The sequence below is a fragment of the Papaver somniferum genome, chromosome 5, assembly GCF_003573695.1.
Source record: "Papaver somniferum cultivar HN1 chromosome 5, ASM357369v1, whole genome shotgun sequence".
NCBI classification, from domain to species: domain Eukaryota; kingdom Viridiplantae; phylum Streptophyta; class Magnoliopsida; order Ranunculales; family Papaveraceae; genus Papaver; species Papaver somniferum.
This window is the reverse complement of record NC_039362.1, coordinates 6476102-6501378: the sequence shown is the minus strand read 5'-3', so window position 1 is coordinate 6501378 and position 25277 is coordinate 6476102. Positions and strand designations below refer to the sequence as shown.

Below are 25277 nucleotides of genomic sequence, written 5' to 3'. Positions count from 1 at the left end.
ACTATTTCAGCAACACTATGAGCCAGAGTTCTGTACTCTGCTTCAGTGCTTGAGCGAGCTACTGTGGTATGCTTCTTTGAGGACCAATAAGTGATGTTAGGACCCAGAAAAACACAATATCCTCATGTTGATCTTCTGTCATACAACTATCCCAGTCAGCATCAGAGAATCCCAACAAAAAGAATTATCTTTTGTAAAATGAATACCAAAGCCAAGAGTTCCTTTAATATATTTTAAAATTCTCTTTGCAGCAACTAGGTGTGTTGTCCTTGGATGCTGCACGTGTTGACATACAGAGTTAACTGCAAAAGAAATTTCAGGCCATGTCCAAGTAAGATAATGAAGTGCCCCCACCAAAGATCTATATTCAGTTGGATTTTCCAAAAGAATGTCGTCATCTTTAACTAATTTTTATGAAGCAGCTATAAGAGTTATACAAGACTTGGAGCCTTCCATATGAAACTTGTTGAGAAGATCCATTGCATAGATTCAGATAAAAATAAGGAATTAGAGTTTCTATGAACCTCAAGACCTAAAATATAATGTAGAGGGACCAAATCCTTGATGGGAAACTGAAAATGCGGGGGTCTAAGAACCTCACCAAATATTTTGATTAGAAATTTATATGGACAAACTCTAATATACTTTTAAGAGAATCAACTAGACATTCAGACTCAATCTTAATAAAAAGTATATCAAGGAGTTATTATCTCGATCTCTCGATTTGATCTATACTCAAGCAAATAGAAATCTGCGAGTCTTTATCAAATACAAGAGACATAACTTGGATGGTACCAAAGATCAATATCCAAGTGTCAATCAATTTAAATCAACAACCAAAGGTTGGATATTCTAGTTGATTGATCTTAACGCACAACCTGTGATATTTCAATTATATAAAAAAATATGAGGCGGAATAAAAATAACACAGACACCAGAGGTTCTGTTAAGGAGGAAACTGCAAATGCAGAAAAACCCCGGGACCTAGTCCAGATTGAACACCACACTGTATTAAGACGCTACAGACAGTAGCCTACTACAAACTAACTTCGGTCTGGACTGTAGTTGAACCCCAATCAATCTCACACTGATTCAAGGTACAGTTGCGTTCCTTACGTCTATGATCCCAACAGGATGCTACGCACTTGATTCCCTTAGCTGATCTCACCCACAACCAATAGTTGTTACGACCCAAAGTCGAAGACTTTAATAAACAAATCTGTATCACATAGAAAAGTCTACGATAATAGATAAATATGTCTCCCACAGATAAACCTAAGAGTTCTGTTTCGTCTTATGATAAAATCTAGGTGAACAGGAACCAATCGATAACCCGGACTTATATTCCCGAAGAACAGCCTAGAATTACCAATCACCTCACAATAATCTAAATCTTATGGTAGAAAAACTAGATATTGCGGAATCACAAATGATGAGACGAAGATGTTTGTGATTTATTTTTATCTTGCCCTATCGGAGATAAAATCTCAAGTAAATTATTCAATTGAACTCGTACGATATAAAATGGCAAGATCAGATCGCACAACTACAAGAGAAGTAGTTTCGTCTGGCTTCACAATCCTAATGAAGTCTTTCAGTCGTTAACCTACAGGGTCTCGAGAAGAAACCTAAGGTTAAATGAGAACCTGAAAAGACGAGGGTACCCAAATATACCTCAATCTAAAACTTTTCCACCTATAAGTCCCTTATCCGAAAGTGATTGTCTATGGACTATGTCGAGACAATACAACTAATTTGTTGAACACTTCGTGTGATTGTCTATGGATACGAGATCGAGACAATACAACAACGAAGTAATGTTTACTTGATAATAGGTTCGTACTTAAACAAAAACTATAGGATTATCTATCAAGTAAATGGGAAAAAACGTTTGTGTATTTTACTTCTAATTATAATAAACAATTATAATTGCGGAAATAGAAAGTAAAAGACACAGCAAGATTTTGTTCACGAGGAAACTGCAAATGCAGAAAAACCCCGGGACCTAGTTCAGATTGAATACTCTCAGATTAAGCCGTTATACAAAATCTAAACCAACTTCGTATAGTTGAGACTAAGAAACTAAACCTATAATTCACCTAGTTTCCTCAGTATCCTTGCGCCTCCAACTTATGATAAGTCACGCACTTGCAACAGTTCCTTTGGTTCGTTTTCCAAACAGTAAAGGAACAAAAAATCTGTTTGGTAACAACTCTTTTCAAACAAGTGATATGAGTTTGACAAAGGCTCTCTCGTTTAACTAATAAACACTTTTTTCGGGTCCTTAGATTTCTTTCTTACCAATCACCAAAGTGATTGTAAGCCTTAAGCAATCAATACTTTTAATCACAAAGAAGTGTATTGATGCCGATCTGCTCAATTAATCAATCACGATTATCACAAAGATAAACCGGATTATAGTCGGATCCCTTTCCAGCCGAAACAAGTATTGTGTACACTAAAGATTATGAACCCAAAAAGTCTTCTTGTCTTCAAATATTCTTTGATCTTCAATAAGCAACTGCACACAATCAACTTGGATCTCTTATGATCAATCCACACAGAACGGAGTCTGTTAACGTCGGATTATCACAAGACGTCTTTAGATCTACAAACAGTCTAAAGATCCCCGTCGAAACTTCGATCTAGTTTGAGTGAATCTTATATCAGAAGAGAAGATTCTCAAGCATAAAAAAACTAGGTACAATCAAAGCTCAACCACCATTAGTCAATCAAATCAATCGAAAACTAATAATAAACCACAATTATCTAGTTTCCCACACTACACCAAATTTTCGGATTAGTAACAGAAACAAGCCGTTACTAAAACAAGTTGTAACAGCCGCCGCCTGTTTCAAAAGTGGTTGCTACATTTTGTTTGTAACGGCAATGTAGACGTTACGAATTTTTGCTGTAATGGCCTTAGTAACAGCTACCAGCCGTTACGAATTGACACGTGGTAACAGCTGGGGGCCATTACGTATTCATTTGTAACGACCAGGTCTTAACAAAGATGAGTCGTTACTCGAGGAAAATAGTAACGTGCTCAGCCGTTACTACGTGGCAAGTTGAAACAGCTAAAAGCCGTTGCGAAACTTTTTGTAACAACAAAAAGTTACTGCTAGTCAACATTGACCTGGTCAAAATCAGTCAATACGACCAATTTTGACCTGGTCAATATTAACCACCAATTCATTTTCAGAGGGAAATACGCCGGATTCCAATAGCCTGCCTACACTTTCCATTCCATCACATTCATTCAATTCATATAACTTTTCAATTAAATAAGAACATTCAATTCATATAACTTTCTATCAAAGAAGAAGATAAAATCTTCGAAGTACCAAATTCTTGTAAGTATCAAATTCTAAGTTAAAAAACTTGCTGAGTAGGAAGGTTAAGGTATTGTCTAGGATAACACCTTATGAGCAAAAAGAAAAATATGTTGAAGAAACTGAAATCAAAAATGAAACAAAAAATTGATTCCCTACTGAAAAATTTATAGACCTTATAAGCAGGAAGGTTAAGGTGTTGTTTAGGATAACTTTAACATATCTGCTGTGCACTAAAACTAAATCCTGAAGCAGGGACTACATACCGTCTATCACCGGCAAGCCCTCTTGGAGCAATAGAGTGGATAAACCTCTTTCTTAACTGCTCAACCTGTATGAACAAAGAAGATGAATTAAAACACTTGGGGTGATGCATATGGTAACAAGATGGAGCAACTATAGGACTACATTCCTGAAATGCACATGAAATTATGTGTTGTAACCTGCAACTTACATGTTTATCAGTATAAAGTCTGAAGGTGGGTGAATACCTCTGGCTTCTTATCTTCAGGATCATCCATGTACTCCTTGTCATCCCAATCTTCAGGTTGTACATTGACAAATTTTGTTAAAACAAACCTGTAAAGCTAAAAAGAAACACAAACTTTTATTCAAGCACAAATTTTGTTTTAAGGCCACATCTGGCTTTACATCCAAGCACAAACTTTTTATTTGTGGTATCCTAGTATGGAGTAATTCGATCTTCAAAGTTCTAATTCCGATGAGCAACACAAACCCTATAGAATCATAAAACAAATACACAACAAACCCTAGAATCAGTTCATATTTCCAAACTCTAAAACAGAAATTAACATAAAACCCTAAAATCAATACATATTTTAAAACTTATACCTTCTAAGTAGGCAGAAATTCGTCAAAGTTCTTCAATACTTGGATTCACGAGGCCTTTCAATAGAATCCATTTTCGAGAATTCCGTTCAAGCTTCTTTTCTTTTTGAAGAGCAGCAGCTCCAGATTGAACATGGTCCACACCACTTAAAACCTAGCCATATTGAAACGTAGTAAGAACAAGTATCGGTCGTTTCTACATCTACGTGCTGCTTAAAAAACTTATCTTTATTGGTGTTCAGGGTTTACATACCTGTGATTCTATGTTGTCCAGCATGTCACCTTGTGACTCCACCAACACTGCCATGTCCATGAAAATCTACAAATGAATATGCACAAACTGTAAATTGTCCAACCCACCAGCAGCAACTGAAGAAATAGATAACTGTAGTCGTTGTACCATTGTCTGATATCTAATGGGAAAGAGAAGCAATACCTGCTGCAACTCAAGAAGCTTACTCTCGACGTCTCTAACAGCCCCATGACGTTCCTGAATTTCTGCCAGGGTGTCCATTACCTGCAAACAGTGGGATATTCTATCTTAAAACTGCAAAGAATTTTCATTACAAAAATACATAACAGAAGATAGGCACAATTAAACAGACCTGGCCTCGCCCGTGTTGCTGAATAGCTTTCTGCAAGATTTGGTCACTGTCTCCAGTCACGATCAATTGGTCCATTGTCTGTAGGATATCCAACGACATCGGGCTATGTTAATACATACGAAATTGCAACAACTTAGAAGTAACAGATTATTAAGAGGAGAGGTGATAGTACTTGTTCGTCAGCCCTAGAACCCGTCACCAGAGTGGCGATTAAAAATACCAACACAAGATTATAGAGTCAGCACCATAAACACTACCATCAGCAATGTGGATTCAAGACCTGAAACACAATTCGAGTACCATTGCATCAGATTTGAAAATCAAGAAAGAAGTAAACAAATTTGCAGTTTGGTTGCCGAAATTGATCCAAGTAAACATAAGTTAGGGACTATAACTTCTAAACAATGAGACAAACATAGAAAAACTATGAATCCAGTTAAAAATTGAAGTTTGTTTGCAGAAATTGATACAAATACACATCATTAAGACTTTATGACATAGAAAAACTATGAATCTACTGTTCAATTTTCAACATGGGAACAAACCCATTACAGAATTAGACCATAAGATCATAATATACATATATAACTAGTCTAACATTGAAAATCTTGAAAAGGGTTTCCAAAAAGGGGTACAAATTTGAGATTTAGGGCCAAAATCCTTATCAATGAGGACCTGTTTTATCATCCAGGAACCTGGAGATTACCATTTAGATTACAGAACAAAAAACCCAAATTTCATGATCTATTAACGAACATAACAGGAGGCAAAGAAACCCATGAAAGACCAAACAAATTAGCAAAAATACAAATCACAAATCTAAAAATGAAAACCTAGAAGACAAAATTGATATGAAAATAGAAAAGAAGAAGAAATGAGACTCACCATTTGTGATTAGTAACAGACCATTTCCCATTATCGAACTCCTGATGAATCCTCAGTTTATCAACAGGGTAAGCAATTTCATCCCTAGAATTTTCAAAATAGACATAATACATAGAATCATCAAGAACAACACTAATTCTCCCAATCCACCACGCATCATTATCATAAACATCAACCTTATCAAGAAGTGAATACTCGTATAAGTTAATCTCAGGCAGAAAAGTCCTTACATTCTTTACATCAACTATTTCTCTCCACAGCTTCGTTTCATCTTCTTCTTGACATAACGTTTCATACTCAACCCACAGCTAATTTGTTGGTGCTAGTTTCGCTAAGATTGTTGCTGAGTAGTATGAACCAACAAAACCCTCTTCTTTTGAAGATACTTCTACTCTATCTCCTCTTTTAAAATCCATTTCTCTCTTGTTTTGGAAAAAATCAAAACAAAGCATACATCTAGTCATTCATCTTCAACAGAAACCTTCAACCTGTTCAACCCATTTCAATCTTCTAATTTCTCTAACTGTTCACACCAGCAGCACCACGAGAACCCCAATTTCAGATCCTCAACTTCATTTCACAATCCATAAAACTGAAAACCTCATTTGGATCAAACCCATTTTGAATTTCAGATCCATTCAAACCTCATCCGAATCTTCTCGTTCTTCGATTGAAACCCTAGATTTCTTCTTAATTGATATGAAAAATTTCTCATTCTGAGAAGAATAAAAACAAAGAACATAAGAAGAATAAGGAAAAAGAAGAAGAAGAATAAGAGAACTGAGATTCCTTCGATCTTGTTTTTTTCAGGATTTTGAATACTGTATCTCCTCACTGTGTAGAGAGATCGAGAGAGAGGAAGAGGGACGAAGAGGCGGAGTTAAACAGATAGAGAAAGAGATGAAAAAAATATGGTGTAGGAATAAAATCTAGGGTTCTATTATTGAGATGAATCTCGAGACTAGAATGAAGGTTACAGATATTACCTTAGGCATATACGGTGTAAGATGAAACATTATACCACGCATGTGAACGGCACACGCACATTCAAAAGAACTATGTGATTGATTATCTTATCGAATCACCAAACATGGGTTTCACGGTTTTAACAAAACAAGTTTCGGTTCTACCTCCATGTGAGTGATAGGCACATTTTTGTGTATTATATAATCTCAATTGTATATATTATTAATGCTAGATTTTATATTTATCATGGCTTTTTATGTCCCTGTAGGTATTTTTGGAGAAATAAGCTTTTGCGGCGAAATTGGTCCGAAAAGTGGTTTTAGTGCGTATACGGACTCTCACTTTGGATAAGGGGTAACCTAATTACTAAGGGGTGACCCATTTCCAGCCATCTGCTAAAGGGAGACCAGCCACAGATAAGGGGGAGGTCACTTTCTTCCCAAATTGGCTAGAAACCGAGTTGGAGCTAAACAGGGAAAGTATTTTTACACGGACCTTATTGAGCTTATTTTTAGAAGTTCTAGAGAGACTAAAGACCTAAAACTCTTTCTAAAGATACATATCTATGTAAGGAAGAGTTTGAGACAATCGGGAAAGCTCAGAAACGTGTGGAACGATTTAGAGAAGAGATTATTGTTGTAACTGCCAAGGAAGGAAAAAAGAGATTTCAAGGAGTTTTAGGGAGATTAAATCGCTATGTTGGCTATATATAAGTTGCTGGGAGTTCAAGAGAGAAGGTCGAACAGTTTGGGGTAGTTTAGATAACCACAGAAAGCTCAAAACTGAAATTACAGACATTCCGTTCTGCTGGGGCAGGGGAAGAACACGAAGAACATTGACGCACACGCATCTGTCGCAGAGAAGTGCTGTTTATCAGCGACGCACAGAGGGTCGTTCCCAGCAGTCTTAAAACTTCTGTAACGTTAGTAACAGTCGATTGCAACGCATATAAATGTTGCAGTTGATCTGTTTTAGTGATTTGACTTGTACTTTCATCTCTAAACACTTTTTGAGCCATGTTTCTATCTTTTGAGAGTTTGTACAACATCATGAGCTAAACCCTATCACTGGGACGAAGGAGGAAGCTTTATTTCACAATTGTTTGGTAATTATAATTGATTCTTCATGACTTTTGCACTTGTTTTAAATTGATTTATGATTTTTACTAATTATTTGTGATTTCGTTTGATGTCGTATGCTTAAACTTAGAGCTTTGATGTGTCATGCTTGTGATTTACAATTAATGTTTTACAAAATCTACCTTTGGCAAAGAAATAGAGTCTATAAAAGAGCTAGAATTGTTTTGAGTCATTATTTGAATCAAGTGATTGTGATTAATGGTGAATCTCGAGTCCCAGTTCTCTCGACCTTGTGAAACTTTGTGAATATATTTTCTTTATTTTATTTTTAAATCTTAAACCAATTTCAACAAGTCCGAGTTGAACGAACTTTACTACCACTTTCAAAACTACATCAATTTTTGGCGCCGCCGACGCGGATTTATTTTTAGGTTAGGGTTTGAGATTTTTTTTTTAGGTTTTGTTTTTATTTTTAGTTTTGTTTTATTATCTTGTTCTATTTTACGTTCTTGGGTATTTGTCTATTTATTGCAGGTTTTGAATCAAAAAGAAATTGGAGACTAAAAGATTTTGGGGATTAAAACAAGACACAAAGCAAAAAGAACGGAAAAGAAGACAATTTTCTTTTTATTTTTTTATTTATTTTTTTTGGAAATTGTAAATAGGGTTTCATTTTTTTGTAATTTTTCTTTTTATTTTTGGACACTTTTTGGACTGGACATTATTTTTAAAACCCTAAGGAAGGGTTAAAGATTAAATAAAAACTGTTTGCAGGGAAGGCCAACGATTACGATATCGTCTCAGCCCCTCGGGTTCGTAAACTGACATATGAGTCGGTGGCCTGAGTCAACTTCAACGGTTCATCGCCCGTTTGGTACGGGAGGTAAGACGTTATCCACCCACGAATCCTCTGTCATTGGGTTTTATTTTGTGTGACAAATCACACCCCTGCGATAGAATGTCGAACTGGTATTACAATAGCCAATACAACGAATACCCGACTGAATTCCAAAATGAAAATTACTTTGACCATAGTGTGAATAGTGGTTGGGCACATCAAACTTTTGAAGGTTATGGTCCATACCATGGTGAGACCAATTACTATCCACACGCCAACCGGTCGTACGAGCAAAATTCCTCTCTAATAGAGGCAACACGTAAGTTAGCTGAGTCAGCATGTAAGTTCGCAGCAATGAATAACTTGGTTATGAACGAAGGCAATGCAACAAGTGAAATTTCTTTCCTAGATTCAGTCAGGAAGTCATGTGAGTCGATTCAGAATCTTTTAGAAGCCCAGAAAAGTTTTGCTCGAAATAATCTTAGTGTTTTCAATAGTACCTTTGAAAATGAAGATAGTTATTCACATAATCAAGATGACGAGGTTAGAATTGGTAACACTACTTTTTTAGATGAGGTTCGACCATTTTCATATTATTATAACGATTATAATGAGGACAGCGTTGATGAAGAATCAGACACATATAGGCATAGTGGTCAGGAATTTGTTACTCCAATTGAGCTTTACAATGATAATATTATTTGTAGTTCAAATCCAAATAATTTTAATAATTATTCACCTATTCAAAAGGACGAGGATTTGACTAGAGATACCACCGTTTTCGACGATGTAGTATTTCCTTTTGATTACGAAGCTAATAATGGTTTAGAGGAACGAGTTTCTTTTGAGAATATTGTTTTAGAGTCTAGCGATTTAGAAACATTAGTCTTAGACAAAGAAAATGAACTCGTTGAGATGAGTGAGGATGTACCAGACTTAGAAGAATCAACCAACCATTTTCAAGAATCTGATGACCTAGAAATTAGGGAAGTTGTGACTAGTCTTTCTAGAGACACTGAAATCTCTAAGTTTGAGGGTGATTATCATTCTCCATGTACATTAACTCTTAGAAAGGTCCCTCACTTGGGACTTGACATATGTGCCTCAGCCATTTTAAAAGATTATCTTCATACACGTTTTCCTGAACCTAGTGATGTCCATAAATAAGTTCAGTTATTAGAAACCCATCCTCTGGTTGATGTGGTTTATCCAGGCTACGATACCCAAATTGACTTTGTTTTCCCACCAAATATTTTTTAACCAATTGTGGGAACGTATAAGTTTCAGATGCGTCAATTATTTAGTTTTGAGACTAAAGCTAAGTACTTTGGGAGATTAGAATCGAACATTTGTTTAAGAATGACCACCACTTTCATCATGGTCAATTATGTGAGTCAAACCTAATTGACTCTAAGGATCCGCAGTTATTTAGGTTATTATTATGTGCTTCTAAGTTTTTACCTGAGTATTGCCAAACTCTACTACCTGAATCGGATCTTAGCTACGAGGAAATCCAACCCATGAAAATATTTTATTTGGACCCGGTTATAGAACCTGAACCTGAACCACAGCTAGATGTAGTTGTGTTCAACAGGAAACTAGACAAGAGTGCGCTTTATTTGTTTATTCTCTTGGCAGGTTGCAGATTCCTTTCATTTGTGGTAGCTTTATTTGGTTTTGAGGACCCACAGAAATTTCGGCTATTACTTTATGATTCTATGAGGTGACTAATCATTTCGTAGTCTGGATGAAGACTTTAAACTTATCACTTCTTGGGAAGTCACCCAACATTCATGCGACACAGTAATATCTTTCCTTAACTCTTTTGCTTCAAATGGTAACAGTTTCTCCTTGTTCATGCTTTAATTTTATTTTTAGAACATTGAGGACAATGTTAGATTTAAGTTTGGGGGTATGGGAGAAACTTTTTAGTTGCAGTATGAATAAATAAACTCCAGAGCCTAGAAATTTATGCCTATTAATGATCGCACTAACCAATCTAAGTGGATGGAAGCATTTTGATTGTAGGAGTTGAGGAACCAATCTGATTAGATGGCAACATCTAAAAGAGTCTATTCATAAAAGCACAGAGCTCAGGTGTTAGAAATAACATGATAGTTTCACCTTATCTCGTTGAGTCCTTTTCACTTCTTTTATATTTTTCTTTTAAATATGTTTCTAAGTGATTTGGTGGGGCACACGATTCAAGTTTTTACCTTTGCTAGGGTGAAATAGAGTGATTGAGATGCCAAAAAAAAAAATTATTGTTATGAAAAAGAAAAAAAATGAGACCAGACCATCAGACCAACTGGAATAAATTCAATAAAGTCGACCACTGGTACCCTTGTATATGCCAGTTGTGTTGACCTAGAGTTAGGATTATCACCATCTGGTTCCCTTATATATGCCAGTTGTGTTGATATTAGTTAGACCGGTATCTCAGTCCATTAAGATAGGTTCATCCTAGTAGTGCCTTCAGATAGATATGGGAAACACCGTTCACCTAGTAAAACATCAAAACCATCTATATTTTTCTATATCCATCTCTTAATCTATCCATGTGATTTGTTGACTCCGGATATTGATGTCCATAGTGCGACTATCTGAGTAGAGCTCTGTCACTTATATATGAATTTTAGTATGCTTGAGTGCAAACTCGTGTACAACAATTGGAATTTCGCATCAGGGTACTTCCTCTTGTAGTCAATAAGTATGCCAACCAAGGAGATTCTTTAGTGCCTTCCAAGGTTATGCGTAGATAGTTAGGGTCTGGAGTATAAAGTTTTTGTGGGTATACCTATGGTAAGCCCTCCCGAGACTATAAATCGGCCACTAGGGCCACCTAAGGGTTTAAAGGCTTATTGCATACGCTAAATGCAATTGACGATGCCTGCGTTAGTGAGTTAGGATTTTATTTTCTATTTGATTTGGTCGAGGACTAGCAAATAATAAGTTTGGGGGTATTTGATAGGCACATTTTTGTGTCTTATATAATCTCAATTGTATATATTATTAGCGCTATATTTTATATTTATTATGGCTTTTTATGTCCCTGTAGGTATTTTTGAAGAGATAAGCTTTTGCGGCGAAATTGGCTCGAAAAGTGGTTTTTGCGCTCGTGGGAGAAAATTACTATACGAACTCTCACTTTGGATAAGGGGTAACCTAATTACTAAGGGGTGACCCATTTCCAGGCATTTTTTAAAGGGAGACCAGCCACAGATAATGGGGAGGTCACTTTCTTCCCAAATTCAAATAAAAAAATTGGCGGGAAAATGTTCATCACGTTTGCATGATTTTTGGGTGATGATTCGATCGAGTTCCAGAGCGATTCAATGGCTGAAATTGATTGGGTTTACTCCCTAGGCCTAAACAGGCCTGTTGAAGTCTTTGAATTGCACCCAAATTGGCTAGAAACCGAGTTGGAGCTAAACATGGAAAGTATTTTTACACGGACCTTATTAAGCTTATTTTTAGAAGTTCTAGAGAGACTAAAGACCTAAAACTCTTTCCAAAGATACATATCTATGTAAGTAAGAGATTGAGACAATCGGGAAAGCTCAAAAACGCGTGAAACGATTTAGAGAAGAGATTATTGCCGTAACTTCCAAGGAAGGAAAGAAGAGATTTTGAGGAGTTTTGGGGAGATTAAATCACTCTGTTGGCTATATATAAGTTGCTGGGAGTTCAAGGGAGAAGGTCGAACAGTTTGGGGTAGTTTAGATAACCACAGAAAGCTCAAAATTGAAATTACATACATTCAGTTATGCTGGTGTAGGGGAAGAACACGAAGAACATTGACGCACACACATCTGTCGCAGAGAAGTGTTGTTTATCAACGACGCACAGAGGGTCGTTCCCAGCAGTCCTAAAACTTCTGTAACGTTAGTAACAGTCGATTGCAACGCATATAAACGTTGCAGCTGATCTGTTTTAGTGATTTGACTTGTACTTTCATCTTTAAACACTCTTTGAGTCATGTTTCTATCTTTTTAGAGTTTGTACAACATCATGAGCCAAACCCCATCACTGGGACGACGGAGGAAGATTTATTTCACAATTGTTTGGTAATTATAATTGATTCTTCATGACTTTTGCACTTGTTTTAAATTGATTTATGATTTTTACTAATTATTTGTGATTTCGTTTGATGTCGTATGCTTAGACTTAGAGGTTTGATGCATCATGCTTGTGATTTACAATTAATATTTTACAAAATCTACCTTTGGCAAAGAAATAGAGTCTATAAAAGAGCTAGAATTGTTTTGAGTCATTATTTGAATCAAGTGATTGTGATTAATGGTGAATCCCGAGTCCCAGTTCTCTCGACCTTGTGACAACTTTGTGAATATATTTTCTTTATTTTATTTTTAAATCTTAAACTAATTTCAACAAGTCCGAGTTGAACGAAATTTACTACCACTTTCAAAACTACATCAGTGAGTAATGTGCATAGTCACACTAGTTACCAAAACTCGGTTGACTAGGTACTAGGATCGGTTCCCCACATACTTATGGTAACTACTCGTAATTTGGTGCACATGTGAATAGGATCGGTTCCCCCATATTCTAAGAACTTGTTGTACATATTCATAGGATCGGTTCCCTTCACACTAAAAACTTGTTTCACCTCTTACAAGGATTGATTCCCCTCTTATAAATTTACTGCACCTCTCACTAGGATCGGTTCCCCTTTCACTAGTAAAAAGTTGTTATTTACAAGGCATCGATCATACCATCTTGAGTGATTGCTTAAGATCGGTTCTACTAATAAAAGTTATACCAATAACTTAAGTCAGGCCTCTATGAATAGTTTTACCAAGAACATAAACAAGTTTATGACCGTTATACGCATCACACATATTGATAGTTCAAAGTAGATTTGCAATGAATAGCATTACCAATAAGCCTAGGTATTTCCCTTTCGATCCACTAACAAGTTTGTGAATTTAATTCTTTTAAACGAATGTAAAAACATTGTTTCCTAGGATGAAATCTTCACTCATACCCATACATAATCACAATAAAATTCATACGATTATGTCGATGTCTTATATGCAAAGTTTAATGGTTAAGAAATAAACCTCGTATTTTATTCCTTAATACTATGTCTGTTTATAGTTTCATACACATCTTCGCAGTTTCGTTTTCAATATGCACGACTTGAAAGATAGGTTAGGGAATGAAACAGTTCAAGTCAAATATTACTAACCTCAAGAGGAAGGATGATTGTTGTTGTTGTAGCTCCATAATTCTTCGCAATCTTCAAGTCTTCATGTAATACTTGTAAGTCTTCAAATCCTAATACTTTCAAGCTAACCTATACGAAGTTGACTCTAGTATATAATCAAGCGACTCTTTAAATAATTTTTGATTCACTAAAATATGACAACCAAACTTGACATACCAACGCTTGGTGGATTCAACCGAGCAATGCTCTAACAGAACTGGCTCTAACAAAACCAACTAGTATCACACATGAAGTGTGGGGATTAGTTTTTCCAGTTTCTAGAGTTCCCCTTTATATAGTTTTCAAATCATGGTTTGCAATCTAAGTTACCTTGGTAACAAAGCATTCAATATTCACCGTTGGATGAAAAACCTGATTTAACCAAGCTAATATCTTTCAACCGTTAGATCGAAACTTAGCTTGTCACACACAAATGAAATGTATTTCATTTAGGTTTGAGTAACCGTACCTAAACGTGTACACTTAGTTGGTTCACATATAGTTAACCAATGGTTAGCCATATGAGCACTTTCATATTAACTGTATTCATCTTCTTTACAACTAGTTCAAATGACTTCAAAAGAACTAGTTGAAGATTTTTTCAATTGCTTAGGTATTTATGCATAGACATAATTGAAACAAAATCGGTTTGATTCACTTGAATCAATTCATGACCAATATAGCCACGGTTTGCAAAGATTGCATTCCTTATTGATTTATTGTTTAAGTTCATGAACTCCGAATTGAGAAATATAACCAGGTTGGGTACGCATACAGGTACCTTGGCTACCGGATTTGAGTTTACAAACTCAACAAAAAATTTCGGCTCGAAAACTTCCGTGAGTACGCGTACGGGTACGTGTACCTAAGATTATTGGTTTAACAGTTTGCAAACTACAAACTCAGAAGAAATTTTCGGTTAGAAAACTTCCGCCAGTACGCTTGGGGGTACGCGTACCCAACCTATCTCCTTCACCAATACCGTATGCACACATATGCACAAACTTGGTTTCCGGCACATGGATTTATACACTAATGTTCGAACACACTATATATGCTTATACCCATAGATGGTTACGTAATCTCAACTCTACATTTCAATCATTGAAACATTCTTCTATAATGTTATAACAGTCGTTATTCACCACTATCGTCATCAAAGCTATTTTCAAGATTGAAACATCATCATGACTTTCGTCACGGATTAAGATGAAAAGTGGTTAAAGTGAAAGCTTACCAACACATATTTCGAGAAAAAGATAGGCGAGTAAACTCAGCTCGAAATAACAAATGTGCATGTATGAAAACTATCATACTTATACGACTTTATCTCAAGAGTAGGAGATAGAGAGGTAAAATTTTGATTGATAGATAAGTTCAAGTCTCCACATAACTTTTAGTCGGATGAAGTTCCACTGGTTCCTTGAGTAGTTCTTTGTCTTCGTAAGATGATCGTCGTGGAGTATGGAGCTCAACTACACGTAACTGTCCTAGTTCGAGACTTAGCTATAAGTAATCCAGAAATCAAGACATATAGTTTTGACAACTAAAATTGACAAACATGCTTGAGATAGAAACGCATGCGAGTTTGACCGATCAATGCTCTAACAGAAACTGCAATTGATCAATGACATGAAGAAGAAAAGATGATGAAGAACCAGTAAGCATGATGTCATCAACATAAACCAGGGCAACAATAATCTGAGAGCCATCTTTGTGAACAAAAAATGAAGAATCTGCAACTGAATTGACAAACTTCAAAGAGAGCAAAGTATTGCAAAATTTCTCAAACCGTGCTCTAGGAGCTTGTTTGAGACCATAAATGGCCATGTAAACAGTCTCCTTCAAATCACCATGAAGAAAAGCATTGCTGACATCCAGCTGATAAATATGCCAATATTGTGGTAGGTCTTGAGAGGTGAATATGATTTTGGTCCTACCCGTCCTAGTCACACCAAATGTCTCCACTTTCTAGGAATAGAATGAGAGAGAGCTTACCTTCCTCGTAGTGTTCTACAGGGGCCAAATGTTGACACTCGTCATGCTTTTTTCGAGGAAGATAATGCCAGGATTATGCGTTGGTCCACAAAGCAGCAACAACAAAAGATACGCCTAACCAGTGTTTTGGACATTGAAACGGAGTTTAAATTTCGTCCTTGGGTGTCAGTTTCTTCTCTCTTCTCACAATTGATCACCTTCAATGCTACTGAAGAAAATGTCACGTTGAAGTCTGGCATTGGGCTAAGTGATGGAGATAAATCTTTTATATTGAGTTGTACTCCTGGTTACTTAGTGTCAGTAATGCACGGAGAGTTCCAGATGAAAGAATATAATATCGATAGAGCAGCCAGGTAAATGGGTCTCGATCAGTATTCCCCGGGTCATCGAATGAATAAGCCGTCGATAGAGCATCTGAAGGCTCATCTAGATTGTACACATGTGGAAGGAAATAATTATTTGTTTCCTTGTTTCAACAGAGCTACCTATGCGACTCCAGGTTATGTAGACTTCTGGCGTGAACAACTTGAGCGCTTGCATAAGTTTACAATAGATGTTAGTCCTCTGGTACGAGAGTTTCCTGCTGCTGATGTGATCTCTAGTCGGCCAAGGTTGAAATATCTTTCTAGAGGTGATAAAAGAAAAACTCCTCCAGAATGCTCACAGGTAAATATTTTCCTTATGATTTTCAGAAGCATGATAATCATACCTTAACCATTTCATTAAATTCATTGTAAGATGGCCGTATTATGAGATATCGAATCCACGTAGACTTCTGAGAAGTGTGAGACAGTCCCCAGGGCGGAGAAGACATAAGCATAACTAATTACCGGATGATACCTAATAATGTGCAGTCCCCAGCCGTTTCGTTGGTGAGTTGTCAACATTTCTTCTACCGCGACCTTTTCTTTGCCCGCATAATTAGGATCATGAAACCAATGTTTGTTTGTGTTCCAGAATTTTACTCCATCAAGTATTGACGGTCTCCGTCTAGCTCCAGTCGAATCAACAACTCGTGAATCCGGCAAAGAAGAGGTTGATGTAAGTACTTCTTCGTATAGTTAATCACGGTGTTTCTCGAATAAAATGATAAAAATAATTGTCGATATATCCAGGAGGAGATTGTTGTGGAAAACCAACATGGCCACGCTGTCGATCCGTCCTCAAATGGTGGCGAGAAAGATAACCTCCAAGAATCGGGACGTACCGAATGAAAATAATGGTGCTCCCAATGTTGCTGCTGGCCATATTGATCCTTCGAGCAATTTGGAAACCTCTCAAGTAAGAACCCGTTCTGGTTTTTCTTCATAGAAGTATAATATTGATGATTTTTTAATGAATAGATGAGAATCTTCATGAATGAATGAAAAGCTTTACCGAAATACGTCACCAGAAAATTCAGAACTCAGTTTTTTAGCAGAAACGCCATAAAATCTTCGTCTGACGTCAGATTTTCGTGATCTACCCATGTATCTTGATGCCCAGAAAATTTCCAAGCATTTTCAAAGAATATTTTTGATATTTGAGCATGTTTAGGTCCCTAAATAGGCGAAACAGTAAACTTCCAGGAGACTTCCAGAACTTTTTCAGTTTGCACGTAGTCTGATGTTTTTGCCACATCTCTTTAATCGTTCATCCGATTGTTATAAAATTTTGATATGTTGTAGAGAACACCCATAAAAAGAGAATAGTGTATAACGAAACCTTAGATTCCTCACCAATTACTCCCAGTTTGTCGTCTTATACAGGGCCGTATAAAATTTCTTCAGACGAACTCGTTGTAAAAAATGTTTAATGACTTCTACGTTATTTATTCATATCTTGAATGCATAGTAAATAACTTATATAGTGTTAGTTCACTCACATGATAGATTTTATTATCGCCTTTGGTTTCCATGCTTGGATTGCTCTAATCTCATGTAATCTTCACATTAGGTGTCAAATGCCGAAGTCGGGAATAATGGAACCAATAATGATGATTAGAGCAACCCCAGAGCTATTGATAATGAGACAACCATCTCTGCACTTCAAGGCCATGAGACGCTTGTTGCTGATACTGTTGAAGCGACTATGATTGTTGAAGTTTCTCTAGTGATTGAGAACCACATAATAGTACATGAATACCCTAATGCATGGATTATTTTTTGATCCTCCATTTGGTGAACCACTCACATATCACATATCAATTTTAGGATTTAGCGTTCCTATTGGGTACTCTGTTGTGTATGAGAAGCTGTGGAAGATGCATGGCCACATCGTTGTTACGAAAGATCCGAAACGCAGTTATTTCTTGACCAAGCAGGTAGAAGCCATCTTGCGTGTTGTAGACGACATACGGACAAGAGCTAGGAGAACGGTCACCAAAGATGTACTCTTTGATTGGGAGTACATCTTGAAGAAAGCTGAATAACTGGGCTTGAACTTGAAGTGGCTTCGTCAAAGGATCAACACCATTACGGATGCAGTAGAGAACAATATGCATTTTAGCAGTGATGTTGTGATGAAGAAAATGGCTGAGGTTCCTGAATTGACTAAGAAGCTGGAGTTGGAGAAAGCGGCCTTGCGAGTACTGGAGAATGCAGAGAAGCAGAAATCATATTTTTCCGACTTCCTTTAGTTTTCTTTCCATAATCTCTTGTACCTTTGAACTTCTTAGAGATGTGAGGTTTTATTTGGTTTTGATTTTTTGGTTGATTTTGAATAAGTAGATGATTGAGGATTTTCTTTTGGATTTGATAGAGATTTTCTTTAAGTAAAACGGACTGAACTTTGATAAATTATTGAATTCAAATACTGAATGCAAGTAGTGAAAACGTTTTGGAGGAATTGAAATACAATGAAAAAAAACCCTAAAAGCCAAATCTAGACGTCATGAATATTTGAACGTCCAATACCTCAACATCCAATGTTTTCAGGCATCAAATTCTTTGAGCCAATTCTCATGTATCACTGGAACGATCCTGCCATCCATGTTGATTATCCTGTAGTATCTTACAGCTATGGATTTAGCGATCATAAAAGGTCCTTCCCAATTAGCGCTTCGTGCAGAATGAAGATTGCGCTTAGTTGCTTTGAGGACCAAATCTCTTTCATGAAATTTGTTAGGCTTGATGGTTCTCGCCCTGAAGATCTTCTGCTGATTCGGCATTCCTCTGATGATGGGGTTCCATAGTTGTGCGGTTGAAGTTTCCTGACTTTGTGGCATATATTGACACTCATGCAAGGTAGAGTATACAGGGTACTACTTGTTGAACTCAGCCATTATTCTAACAATAACTGTATCAGTAGAATGCTGAATGTTGAGAGGTCCTACATCTAATCACTTGGTGAAGTATTGCTGAGGCGAGACTAACCACTCATAGCATTTGGTGAGTGCCGGATAATTAGTAAAATAGAGCCCCCAATTAGGGATGCATATTTAAAAGTTGATAATATGAACGCATGAGGAGGAATAAGACTTTCCTGAGTATGGAATTTCCTTACAAATTCATGTGCACTCTCTTCAGGGTTTTCTGTGAGTTCCATCAAGGATTGAACTTCTCTCAGATTTTCAAATGACGGATCGTCCTATATTTCTTCCGAGTCAGAGCTTTCTTCAACAGTGAAATGTGCAACTGAAGGTGTTGGAGTTGTCTTGTCAGCATGAATCCATGTTTGTCCAAGGATCATATCATATCCTGGATCTTCCTTGATTATGTAAAATTTGGTTTCTGCCCAGGATGAACCAACGTTTATCTTGAGAATGATAAAACCATATGCATCCCTGGAGATCATTCATGATCCATGACCGGGACAGGAGCATGAGTAGCTTCTTTTCGAGTAATGCTAGCAGCCCTGAGGGTTTTCATCGGGATGATGTTGATGGTTGTGCCAACATCAACTAGCACTCTTCTGAATTCATTTCCTTTGAGATGCACTGTGGTGAGAAGTCCCCAGTCATACATCTCTTTGTCAGTGGTTGGAGATTCAGGGAGCATTTCTGGAATAAGTAGACGTTTCCCAAACAGTATATGGTTCAAATACGTGAACATGTCTCCCATTTGAGCCCTTAACAGATAAAGCAATTCGCAGACATGCTCGATTAATGACTGAACTGCTTCTTTGAATGGTTGTTCAGAGATGGTGAAATTTCTGATTGGGAGAGGATTCTTGTGCAACCCTTCAGTCCCAAGTTCTCCTGAATCGGATTTTTCTTTGAAAATGCGTTTCAAGGTTCTGCAATCACTTGTTGGATGACTGGCATACCTATGAAAGCGGAAGTAGCATGGATTCTCCATTTTCTCCTCTGTTGGTTCTCTTCTGACAGGAGTAACTTGATTGCATCATGTTGAATCTAGACCTTCTAACAACTCGACCACCTCTTCAATGGGAAAGGGAAAGTATGGCTCTTCTTGTTAATTTTGTTGACGTTGAGCAGGTGTTGTGCGTTCCTCGGCGCTTTTGTGGGATGAGATGTAGGAGGAGCATTCTTATGTTGTTACACCTCAGCTTTCCTTTTGCTTCCTTCAACAACATTCATGGAGGGTTGAACATTATACTGTTTGTTGATTAGACATCTGGCACTGCCTCGAGTGTCTCGCTGCTCCTCAAATTTTGTAGTTTTTTCTCTTTCCAGCAAAGCTGGAGCAGTAGTTGCTGATCGCTTGGTCGCTTCATGAAGTTATGAGAAAGTCTAGAACCGGAGATTCTCCAGTAAGGCTCTGTAGACCGAGATCATTCCGTTGATGCACAAATACACCAACTGTTGCTCAGTGACATTTGGATCATGACGGTCCAAAGCTTGGAGTCTGAGCCTCTTTACATAGTCATTTGGATGTTCATTATTCTTCTGAGACATTCTTCCTAAGTCAAAGAGAGTAATCTTCTCCGAGACGAAGAAGTATTTGCGGTAGAAGGCGTTAACCACATCTCCCCAACTAGTGATGCTTCCTGGCGCAATGTTATTGTACCATGTGTATGCTCATCCTGTCAGAGATTTTGAGAATTCCTTCAAACGGACAACATGGTTGTGCTGATGTACGCCTAATGCTTCCAGGAATCGAGAGACATTTTCTCGAGCGTTCCCTATTCCATTGTACAGTGTGAACGTGAGAGAGGTGTAGCCTTTCAGGAGAGGGATCCTTTGTGTAGCAGCAGGATATGGAGGTTGATGGTGATGGGTCGATGTTGGTAAAACCGGTCCTCCATGAAGCGTTCCAAGTCTTCGTGAGTGATAAAACCGGCAGGCCCCTTTGCTGGTGGGCTTTATACAGCTTTTTTGGTCTCGTCATCATCAACCACATGGACTGGGACAACTTCGGGATCAGCAGATGTTTCCTTAGCTTTTCTTTTTTCCTGAGTCGCCATCTTGTTAGTGAGAGTTTTGAGATACTTGCATAACTCTTTCTGTGTTGCAGCCATGTCAATTTGATTTTTGGAAAGAGTTTCTTGCACTTTCATGGGATCACCTATGATAGGTGGATTTTCTATGATTTCTTCAGGAGACCTGCCAAAGAGAGGATTGTCTCCAATGTTGGTTTGCGGAGGAGTGGTATCACCAGTGTCGTTGTTGGGAGTAAGAGTAGTTTCTGAAGTGCCATCATTGTTGCTGGTGCTAGCGTCGTTTGTATTGGGATTTGTAACTAGCTCAGACCTAAGACCAGCCATCTTTGTGAAAGTTTGAGATTGCAACCGAGATATTAATCTCCCACGGTGGTCACAAATCTGTAGATGGGGAAAAACGATTTGCTGTTTTTTCAGGGAATAAAGAGATGAACGAGCGGGCGAGACTCTTCAACCGAGCAAATTTATTAACCTCAAACAGATGCACTGCACGGGAGTTCTGTTAAGTTCGAGAGATCAATCTGTAGGACTCCGGCCTAAACCAAGTCAATGGTCGTTCCAGATTCAATTCGGTCACAAGAAGAGATATGGGTTGATCTGTAGGAGGGAAGCTGAGAATTGTGTGGGATCAATGATGACCAAGGATTGTTGATGTGTTATAGGTTACTGCAATAAATTGATGAACTGCTGAGTGAGTTTGTGTATAAGTTTTGATCGAGAAAATTCTTCGTAGATGAATGTTGCTTCAGTTATCGATTCAGGACTTATTTATATTGTCAGAGTAGTGAACATATTGATCCCTATAAGAGTGACGGTTTTTTGAGCGAAAGAGTGGGAAAGTGGGAGATCGTGGTAAAATAAGTTCCATGTCGTGTGGAGACTTGATTAATCGTACATCCACTACTTTGCTAACTCCCTCAATCGGTTGCACAACTTACGCACATTTCTCATCGTGGATGAACACACGTGTCGTAGGCCGCCAGACCAAAACCCTAGTTAATATCCCCCCCATATGACGTGATTGATGTCTCATGAACGTGGAGTCTGCAAGGCAGACGTGTATTTGATTAGTCAGTCGTTGACTGATTATACGGTGAGTCTAAGTATTGTTCAGTTGAGCATGATTGTCGAATGCTCTAGAATTCATGGATTGGACACGTCTGCTGGGACGTGTAATTCTTGAGTTAATGTTGATAATAGTACCAACATGATGATGAACTGAGCAAATATTGCTCGTGTGAGCAAATATGCTCATATGATGAATTGTTGGATATTTATAGTTGAACCAATATTGACGAATTGAGAAAATATTGAGCAATTGTTCGATAAATTACTGAATAGTAGTATTTGAATCGAGTGTTTGAGCAAGTATTGCTCATTCGATAAATTACTGAGTATTGATGGTTTAATCAATAATCGAGCAGATGGGCAAGTATTTCTCATTCAGTGAATTACTGGCAGTGTGACCAAATAACAATTAATTATGTTAGAGCACTGCTTGGTCAAACTTGCATGCGTTGCTATATCAAGCATGTTTGTCAATGTTAGTGATCAAAACTATAAGTCTTGATTTCTAGTCTATTTAGCTAAGTCTCAGACTAGGATAGTAAGTGTAGTTAAGCTCAAGGACTTCATGGCGATTCATCAAACAAGCAGAAGATCTACTCAAGAAACCGGTGGAACTTCTCGACAAAAAGTTATGAGAAGACTTGAACTTATCTGTCACTCAAAAGTCTATCTATTCTATCTCCTACTTATTGAGACAAAAGTTGTATGCTATATACATAGACTAGATTATACACATTTGATATTTCGAGCCGAGTATACCTCGCCTATCTATATATCGAAATATGTGTTTATAAGTGTTTCGCTTCGATCATGTTTTCTTTACCTAGTGACGAAAGTCATGATACGTTTCAATCGTCTTGAAAATTGCTTTAACGAGAAATGGTGTGACAACTGTATAATGTCCTCTAAGAATGTTTCAATGATTCAAATTAGAGTTTAGATTACATAACCATAATGGACATAATTATGTTGTGGAAACACATATGTGCATAAGTCCTTTACTGAAAGATGGATTTTAGCCAAGTCCACGAACTCAGTCCGCGAACTGGCGAAGTTCACAAACCCGAGAATTTCTGTTGACTTAACAAACTGTTTGCATGAGCCAAGTCCGCGAACCGGCGAAGTTCTCAAACCCGAGAATTTCTGCTGGAGTTTGTAAAACTCTTTCCAGTACCTCAAGTCCGCGAACCTAGTCTGCGAACTTGTGTAGGTTATATATCTAAAGGTGATTTATGAACTAATCTTATAAATACTAAGGAATACATTTTCAAACCATGGCTATTAAGTTCATGAACCGATTCTTTGAATCGAATCATCTTTGCTTCAATTGTGTCTTGTGTAGTACATGAGATTTCTTTGCAATTGAACAACTCTCTAACTAGTTCATTTGAGTCAATTGAACTAGTTATAGTGAAGAAGAACATGGTTGGTATGAAATGCTCAAATGGATAACCTTTTGGTTGACTATTGTTGAACCAACAGTGCACACGTTTGGGTACGGTTAACAAACCTAGAATCGTGCAGTTCATTTATGTATAACAATCTAAATCGATCTGACGGTTGAGATATATTAGCTTGAATCTAAATCAGGTTTGTGAGCAAGGAGAAACCCTGATTTGAAAGTCTATATAAGGGGACATCTAGCAAACCGCAAAAACTAATCCCCACACTGTACGTGTGATACTAGTTTGCGTGCTAGAGTCGGTTTTCCTTTAACCATTGGTCTTCTTCTAAAACCAGGTTAACGACTTAAATACTTCATTGGGATTGTGAAGCCAGACCGATACTACTTTTATCGTAGTTGTGTGATCTGATCTTGCATCTTCTATCGTACGAGTACAATCATATTGATTGTCTTGAGATCGTGAGAGTTCTCTGATAGGCAAGATATAAAAAGTAATCACAAACATCTCCATCTCATCGTTTGTGATTCCAAAACATCTTGTTTCGCTACCTTACGATTAAGATTGTTGTGAGGTGATTGATTAATCTAGGTTGTTCTTCGGGAATATAAGACCGAATTATAAATTGGTTTCTGTTCACCTTGATCTTATATCAAAATACGAAACCAAAAATTTAGGGTTTTTCTATGGGAAACAGATTGATCCTTTGATAAACTTGTCTGTGTGAGACAGATTTGTTTATTGTCAAAGCCTGCGATTTTAGGTCGTAGAAACTCTTAGTTGTGGGTGAGATAATCTAAGGGAATCAAGTGCGTAGTATCCTGCTGGGATCAGAGGCGTAGGGGTGCAACTATATCTTGGATCAGTGGGAGACTGATTGGGGTTCAACTATAGTCCAGTCCGAAGTTAGCTTGGAGTAGGCTAGTGTCTGTAGAGGCTTAATACAGTGTGTATTCAATATGGACTAGGTCCCAGGGTTTTTCTGCATTTGCGGTTTCCTCGTTAACAAAACTTCTGGTGTCTGTGTTATTTCTTTTCCGCATTATATTTGTTTATATAATAGAAATAATATAGGTTGTGCGTTAGATCATCAATTGGATTAATCCAACTTTTGGTTGTTGATTATCATTTGATTGATCCTTGGACATTGGTCTTTGGTACCGTCCAAGTTTATCTCTATTTGATAAAGACTCGCAGATTTCTGTTTGCTTGAGTAAAGATCAAATCGAGAGATTGAGATATTAACTCCTTGAGATACTTTTACCTAGATTGAATCTGACTGTCTAGTTGATTATATAGAAAGTGTTTCGGAGTTAGTCCATACAGATTGCTAAGAGAAATATTGGATAGTGTTGTTAGACCCCCGCTTTTTCAATTGGTATCAGAGCAGGCAAACACGTTAAAGACCTTATAAGTCTGTGTTTGTGCAATCTGAGTCTGTGGACAGAATCTCTTCTACGCATACCAAGATGCCTCCTAAATATTTTAACCATGTTAGTTGTCTCGGGAATACCTCAAAGGATTGCTCCTTAGTTGATTCTTCTGAATCCCAAGGTAGGAAGATCGTCTCATCTTGTGTTGACCACTCTTCCTTCAATGAGACATTGGACATTATGGCAAAAGCTGAAATGGAGCTCACCAGAATTGCATAAAACTCTACTGAGTTTGTTGATCTTCAGAATCATGATCAACTCATCGATGA

The 25277-nt window shown here is 37.4% G+C and overlaps 1 protein-coding gene across 1 annotated transcript; it reads right to left on the bottom strand.

Moving 5' to 3' along the window:
• Positions 1-3546: 3546 nt before the first annotated feature.
• On the bottom strand, positions 3547-6087 carry LOC113278692 (syntaxin-132-like). Its single transcript, XM_026527459.1, has 8 exons — positions 6030-6087; positions 5672-5948; positions 4787-4889; positions 4618-4698; positions 4435-4500; positions 4234-4335; positions 3824-3919; positions 3547-3663 (listed from the first exon to the last, which is right to left on the bottom strand). Exons 1-8 carry the CDS (start codon positions 6085-6087, stop codon positions 3547-3549), a joined length of 900 nt encoding a protein of 299 aa, XP_026383244.1.
• Positions 6088-25277: the final 19190 nt, after the last annotated feature.

Coding starts and splice junctions, on each gene's coding strand:
- LOC113278692 (XM_026527459.1), bottom strand. CDS start 6,087: ATGGATTTTAAAAGAGGAGATAGAGTAGAAGTATCTTCAAAAGAAGAG. Junction 5,949..6,029: donor AAAAGAAGAGGGTTTTGTTG/GTTCATACTACT, acceptor CGTTATGTCAAG/AAGAAGATGAAACGAAGCTG. Junction 4,699..4,786: donor AGCAACACGGGCGAGGCCAG/GTCTGTTTAATT, acceptor CACTGTTTGCAG/GTAATGGACACCCTGGCAGA.